Source organism: Tripterygium wilfordii, chromosome 14 (genome assembly GCF_013401445.1).
Source record: "Tripterygium wilfordii isolate XIE 37 chromosome 14, ASM1340144v1, whole genome shotgun sequence".
NCBI lineage: Eukaryota > Viridiplantae > Streptophyta > Magnoliopsida > Celastrales > Celastraceae > Tripterygium > Tripterygium wilfordii.
In genome coordinates this window covers 4380784-4388280 of record NC_052245.1, presented here as the reverse complement: position 1 = coordinate 4388280, position 7497 = coordinate 4380784, and the positions used below count along the sequence as shown (strand labels likewise).

Sequence of the window (7497 nt, the reverse complement as noted above, 5' to 3'; positions counted from 1 at the left end):
TGGAAAGTCCCTTTCTTCTTCATAACTTACCAGGCTGGCCAATTATACAAACCTTGTTGAATTGAGCGACATATCCACCACAATAATGTGCTGACTATTGTTTACTAATTTATGATTAACAATAAACTTCCATTTTAGGTAAACAATAATCCATTATGCATTAGTTTATGGAGCCATCTCTATTTGTTTGCATAATGTCGATTTGATTCCCAAGCAAGGATTATTGTCAAAAGGTACGTAGAGTATTAATGGGTCCGGAAATCTTTTTAAATGCAAGTCTGGAGGTTTCAAGCCCACAGTTTATCAACTAATAATGGATGGCCCAAGCCCCCAAGTAACTAAATAATATAGAAATAAAGAAAGGAGAAATTGGCATATCATGGATTGTGGCTGAAAGAAAGTGCCACCAAATCTTGTACGCCAATCTTTAGAGCTAAAAAAGAAATAAACTTGCACAAATTAAGAGGTAAATTAAAATGCTGATTATGGGGCATGAATAGTGTCTTTTTGCTCATTAGGACGTCCGGCTTGATTCTGGCAGTAATGGTAGACGGCAGCACCGGATAGCACTGCAAGTGTTATTGCCTGTGCATGCATCCTAAAACCACAACAAAAACAAAAAGCCCACTCAGTTTTATGATCACATATTACATCAGCCATTGAAGAAGAGAACTCTTAACAGGTGGAGGTACAAATACTCATAAATATGATACCTGGCATGTATGAGCTTAAGACTTGGCTTCATAGTAGTACTTCTTGCCCTGGAATAAGCCAGTGACCCTCCAATTGCTGATGCCCAGAGAGCTCCTGTGAAAGGAAAAAAAAAAAACCCCCATTGCATATCACAACTATATGTATGTATTAAAGTCGAATTGAAGAGTAAAGGAAGCGATTATGGGGTACTGATAAGTAATAACTGACCAATGCTGGAGAGCTTGTGATCTGAAACCCATGACTGAATGGCCTCCATGGCTTGTTCAATTGAACTATTCTATAATTCCGCAAATATGCAATTTTAGTAGTGCTGGCAGGATGGGGAAGAGTTGGGTTTTATAGAAGACTTGAAAGGGATCGATGATGTGTATTTGAAAGCTTGGTGTTGGGCCTAATTTAGTTTTCAGTCAGTCTTTTCGTCGAACACTGGATGTGAAATCCGGAGGCTCCTCGACAACCTTTACCTGTTTTGGCCTCTGGTTTCATGGGATTTGTTTTGTCATTTTTGTCAAGAAACAGTGCATCCACCGACTTACATGGACAAACCAAAAGTACTGTGAGTTCTGCAATGAAGTCTGAGTATTTGCATTTATCAACTGATTTAATAAAGCAAGAAACAGGTGTCAACATCTTAAAGCTCTCTTACTCCTAATTAATGTGGTTTTGTGTAAACCGTGGGCGCTAATGTTTACTCGATTGAAAGAAGAAAATATGTATATGTATTAGTATATGTAGTAAGGAAAATGACATGAGCCCAAAAATTTGGCAACACAAAGAGCCTAAGTCTACATGGCATATCCATGTCATCATTCAAGGTGGATAAATTTAAAATTCAAAATTTGAAAGCCTCTCACAAATACTCACTCTCTCCCCCGCCCTCACACTCACCTTCTCTCTCCTTCTCTCTTTTCTCTCTCTTTTTCCCTTATTGTCGGAATCCAAGATCCATCATTCGACCACCGATAAGGGTGGCTGACCCACCGAAATGAATATCACGGGCATCATGAATCATGTCAGCCTTCGTTCTCCGTCAATAGCCACTTACTTCACCGGAATCTCGCCTTGAAGTCCCGACCAATCAAAGTTTTTGGATCTCGATCCGATCACTATAGACCACCCCTCCACGCACCACCACTATTGGACTTGTCTTAACGAGCTCTACAGGTTTCAACCTTTGGATGCCCAAAATAATCATCGGATAATTATTCCATTGATTTTGTGGGTCAGCACACCGTACACAAGATTGTGTAAAACTAGTGGAAGGAGATCACTTGTGTTTATTAGATATTGTAATCATACTGATTGTTGTCTTTAATGCTTTAATGATGTCGTTCTCTTAAATTTTTTCCCAAGTTTTTGATGTTGTGATACCTGCAGTTGCAAGCTTTCATTTATTTAAAACAATGAATTTTGTTATTTCATTGATTCAATTTAATGGAATGAAGACAGGTCTAAAACAAAATTTAAAGGAATAAGCTATTCTATCACTGATTTAATTCAATAGAATAACTAATTCAACTTATTTAAATCAATATTTTTATACATGATTTAACTAATTCAATTGATTTCTATTAGTGGAATTACCTTTTAAAAGTAGCTTCTCAACATAAGAACAATAGCTATGTAAAACCCATTTCTTGTGGCAATAAGCAAGTCCCTTCAAGAGATTATGTGGTCATTGTTTTTTGATTGTTTGGACATGGTGTGAGTCCCTGAGCTTTATTTCTTTTACACATAAAGTAGAAGTGTGTTCTTGATTGCATTTAAGCTTTTAAATAGATATATATTACATTGATTTTACACAATGAATTAATTGTTCCATTGGTTCAAAACAATGAATTTAGTTGTCCCATTGGTCTAACAAATGGATTTAGTTATTCCACTCATTCAAAACAATGAATTTCGTTGTTCCACTGGTTCGAAACAATAAATTTAATTGTTCTACTGGTTCAAAATAATGAATTTAGCTATCCAACAACACCACTCCTGATTCAATTATGATGTCTGTTTACTTTACCCAAGCACATCCACTCCTAATTCTACAAAAATAAAAAGTTTTTGTTCAATAACTATACATCTTACAATAAAATCAATGGGATGACATCGAAATGAGTGGAATGAGTAAATACATTGGTTTATATTGACTAAATAACCAGATGTCTCAAAAAAAAAGAATGAACGACATACGAAATCAATGGAATAACTATTCTAGTGATTATTCCGACCGTTGAAGGGCTGAAATCTGTAGAGCTCAACAAGACAAGTCCAACGGTGGTGGTGGTTCGTAGAGAGGTGGCTTATGGTGGCTGAATCGGGCTCCCAAAAATTTGTCTCTTTTGCCTCACATGTTTTAGGATACTATTTTGTCTCATCTGTCCAGTCAACATCCTAGTCACATTGTCACATGTATTTGGGTTCTTTTGGGCCACTACTTTTTGGGCCATGTAGCACTACTGTTATATTTGTATTTGTATCTAAGCGAAGAGTTCTAAAGCAACACAGGGCCTCATCAGAGCCCATGAGTCTTGACTTTCTGGCCCAGTCCAATTCAGAAAATAAATCAGAGCCCAAAAGCCCTCTTTCTTGCTTTAAATCTAGGGAAGAAATGTAACAAATTCCAACCCTCTCCAGAAATCCAACCAGAACTTCCCGCCAATTCACTAAAATAGCTTCCTCTACGCACAAGTTGAAATCAATCAATAAGTGTAGTCGAGGAAAGCAAGAAAGCTTTGAGAAGAGCGATATTGGCGACTGTGAGTAAAAGAAGAAACCAACACCATCGCCTCCGCCAACTACTCTTCCGTGTCTTCTAATTCTTCTTCTTTTGTCAAGCCCACAAAACCTGGTCCCTCTGATCCTGTTTCTTCTGTCTTCAAGAAACTGCTTAATGACATCAAAAACGACACCAGCATCGAAAGAAACGAGAGCAGCAATCGCACTAATGCCTCCTCAAACATTACTACATTAGCAACCACAACTTCTTACTGAGACCGCCTCATACAGTGCGACATATCGGCCGCTCAAATCGATGTCTGCTTCTCGTAATGGCTCTTTTTTCTTCACTAGAGTCCCGTTTGTTTCATTCTATTGTAATGGTAATAGGATTATCATTATAAGTAATTGAATTGTGGTAATGTAATTAAAAAATAAACCTTTTTGGGCCATGAGTTCTTGTTTGGTTTTAATTTTTGTAAATTTCGGGTTGATTTTGTTTAATCTGACTTGGAAGGAACCACAACTATGAATTCCTGTTTACGCATCATTTTTAAATTTTGATTTGTGGGTTTGTAATAAAAAGTTTTGAGGAAACTATTTTTTATATTTTGTTAGCCAGAGCAACAAGTAATACAATATATAGACTATGATCTGAACATATCAGTGAATAGCACAAGAAAGTAGACCTTAAAAGCAGAGAAAATAAAATATGTCCGTTGAGAGTAACGGAACTATTTTAAACATTTTCACATCAAAAGATGGGACATCAAAAGGTAAGCCTAGTGTTTGCTATTGATTGTGGTCTTCGGTTGACTGGGCCTTGTAGTATCCTTTTTACCCTCCCGCAAGGTTGGTGGCCCAGCAAGGATACCAAGCTTGGAGCGCAGACGGTGAAATGGAATTTTGAGAAGAGACTTGGTGAGCAAATCGGCCAACTGATTAGAGGTATGAATTTTGTGAACTTGAACGATGCCGGTGTTGACAAGATAGCGAACAAAATGGAGATCCACAGCAATATGTTTCATTCGGGAATGTAAGACAGGATTGAGACTGAGATGAGTGGCCCCTTGGTTGTCGCAATATATGATGGGGGAATGAGTGACATGCCAGTGCAGATCATGCAAAAGGTGTTTGATCCAGACAACTTCAGAGGCGGTAGAGGCTAGGGCCCGGTATTCAGCTTCAGTAGAAGACCGGACCACCGCACGTTGTTTCTGAGATCGCCAAGAAATGGCGTTGGGACCAAGGAAGACAACGTAGGCTGAAGTTGAGGAGCGATCGTCAGGATGGCCGGCCCAATCAGAGTCAGTGTAAGCATGTAGGCGAAGATTGGATGTGTGAGCGATGAAGATGCCATTGGTGTAGGTACCCTTAAGATAACGAAGAACCCGCTTGAGTAGAGAAAAATGGATATCAGTAGGCTTATTCATGAATTGAGCTAGGCGATTCACAGCAAAACAAACGTCAGGTCGTGTTAAACTCAGATACTGAAGACTACCAACAATTTTACGGTATGGTGTAGGATCAGCCAGGGGTTCACCATTAGATTTTGAGGTGGTGAAATGAGCAGGCAGCGAAGTATTAACGATCTTGGCACCATCCATATCTGTACGTTCCAAGAGATCCCGGACATACTTTTGCTGAGATAGGAAAAGGCCAGCTTTGGTGTGAGTTACTTCTATACCAAGGAAATACGATAAGTCTCCAAGCTCTTTGAGTGAAAACTGTGAAGCTAGAGCAGTGGTGACCCTGTGAAGTAACGCATTGTTAGAGCTAGTGAGAATTAAATCATCGACATAGACGAGGACATACATTAAATGAGTATTATCCTTAAGAATAAAAAGAGAAGTGTCCGCAAGGGAGTTTTTAAAACCATGGTCAAGAGACTGTTGCGAAGGGCGGTGTACCAAGCGCGCGGAGCCTGTTTGAGGCCGTAAAGGGATTTCTGCAACTTGCAGATGAACTTGGGATGTTGGGGATCTTGAAACCCTTTTGGTTGACGCATGAAGATTGTCTCTGTCAAGTTACCATGCAAAAATGCGTTATTAATGTCTAGATGTTTAATGGACCACCAGTGAGCCACAACAATAGAAAGAACAGTTCGAATGGTGGCAGGTTTAATAACCGGGCTGAAGGTGTTCGTGTAATCAATACCAGGGCGTTGTGCATAGCCTTGAGCAACGAGTCGGGCTTTGTAACGTGCAACAGTACCATCAGGATGATGTTTAACCCGAAAAATCCATTTGGATCCAATGGGGCGGATATGAGGGGCAGGAGGTACTAAGGTCCAGGTATTGTGTTTCATAAGCGCATCATATTCACACTGCATGGCAGCTTTCCAATGGGGAAGTTGAAGAGCTTGGGCAACAGAAGTAGGTTCAAGCGATGGTGGAAGAGAGTGTAAAGTAGTAAGATGCAAGGATTTTGGCTTAAAAATATTATTCATGGATCGTGTTGTCATTTTGTGGGATCTAGAAGGAGCAGGAGGTTCAGCTGGTGGTGCATCAATAGGTGTAGGTGGGACAGACGAGTCAGGAAAAGAGGGAGATGATGATGATGTAGGAGAGGTGGGCCTTGTAGATGATGATGATGTTGGAGAAGTGGGCATTGTAGGGAGCTCTATAGGTGGTGGGGTAAGGTGAGGAAGTGTGACGGGTAGGTGAACAAGCGGAGCAATAGGGGGGGTTAAAAAGTGAGCACGTGGGGTAGGGGTTGAAGTAGGTTGTGGTGGGTCAGGAAAACCTGGAAAAAGATTTTCATCAAAAGTAACATGACGAGACAAGTATAGACGCTGGTTTTGAGGGTCATAGCACTTATAAGAACTCTGGGAGGTAGAATAGCCAAGGAAAAGACACGATTTTGAACGGGGCTCAAGTTTATTGCTTGTGTAGGGTCTCAGCCAAGGATAACAGCGGCATCCAAAAATCCGAAGTTTGTGATAGTTAGGTAACTTTTGAAACAACATTTGAAAAGGAGTAACAGCGGAAGTAGGGGAGATAGGCATTCTGTTGATAAGGTATGTAGCAGCTTGAAAAGCAAATGACCAGAAGGTGAAGGGTAAATGAGCAAAATGGAGTAAGGTTCGAGCAGTCTCGGTGAGGTGTCGATGTTTTCGTTCAGCCAAGGCAACATGTTGGGGGGTGTGGGGAGGGGATGGAAACCAGCTAATGCCTTGTTGAGCAAAGTAAGGTTTGAGTTTGACAAACTCCCCTCCATTGTCAGAGTAGAAGCTACGAATAGATGTTTGGAATTGTTTTTCAACTAGTTTTTGAAACTGAATAAAAACAGATTGTACATCAGACTTTTGATATAGGGGAAATAGCCATGTGTATCGAGTAAAATGGTCCACAAAAATGACATAATATTTGTACCCATCAATGGAGGATATGGGAGCGGGACCCCACACATCACTGTATATAACATGTAGAGGACAAGAGCTGGTAACAGAGGAATGATTAAAAGGTTGCTTGTGGCTTTTATTAAGTTGACATGAAGGACATAGTGGAGAGGAGTCAGAGCCTCGAACACATGGTAGCTTAAGAGAATGCAAAATAGAAGTGAGGAGTTTGGAGGAGGGGTGACCAAGCCGGTAATGCCACCTATTGACAGTAGTAGGACTTCTAGGAAGATGAGTTGAGGCAGTGAGGCAAGACATGGTTTGTTGGTCCAAGTGATATAAACCATCAACGCAGCGGCCTATTGCTAACACGCGACCCGTGCCCTGATCCTTGATAACACAGTGGAATGGAAAAAACTCAATATATACGTTATTATGTTTAGTAATAGCATGAACAGATAAGAGATTTTTATCAATGAAAGGAACACAAAGAGTGTTATTAACTGAGAGTGGTCGTGTGCGTGTGTTTAGTGTAGTGGCACCTATGTGTGTGATAGGCAAACCTGAGCCATCCCCAATGCGGACTTCCTCCGTTCCATCATATTCCGAGTGGATAGATAAATTGGAGAGGTCGTGGGTCATGTTATTGCTAGCCCCGGAGTCAAGAAGCCATGAATGAGTATGTGAGGGCACCGAGGGTGAGGTTGTAGTAGAGGCTGCATAATTAACAG

The 7497-nt window shown here is 40.4% G+C and overlaps 1 protein-coding gene across 1 annotated transcript; it reads right to left on the bottom strand.

Annotated features, from left to right (window-relative positions):
- Nucleotides 1-279: 279 nt before the first annotated feature.
- LOC120015466 lies at nucleotides 280-1082 on the bottom strand. The gene is made up of 3 exons (XM_038867912.1): nucleotides 922-1082; nucleotides 714-807; nucleotides 280-598 (listed from the first exon to the last, which is right to left on the bottom strand). The coding sequence occupies exons 1-3, from the start codon at nucleotides 968-970 to the stop codon at nucleotides 484-486; spliced, it is 258 nt and encodes an 85-aa protein (XP_038723840.1). The 5' UTR covers nucleotides 971-1082; the 3' UTR covers nucleotides 280-483.
- Between the last annotated feature and the right edge of the window lie 6415 nt (nucleotides 1083-7497).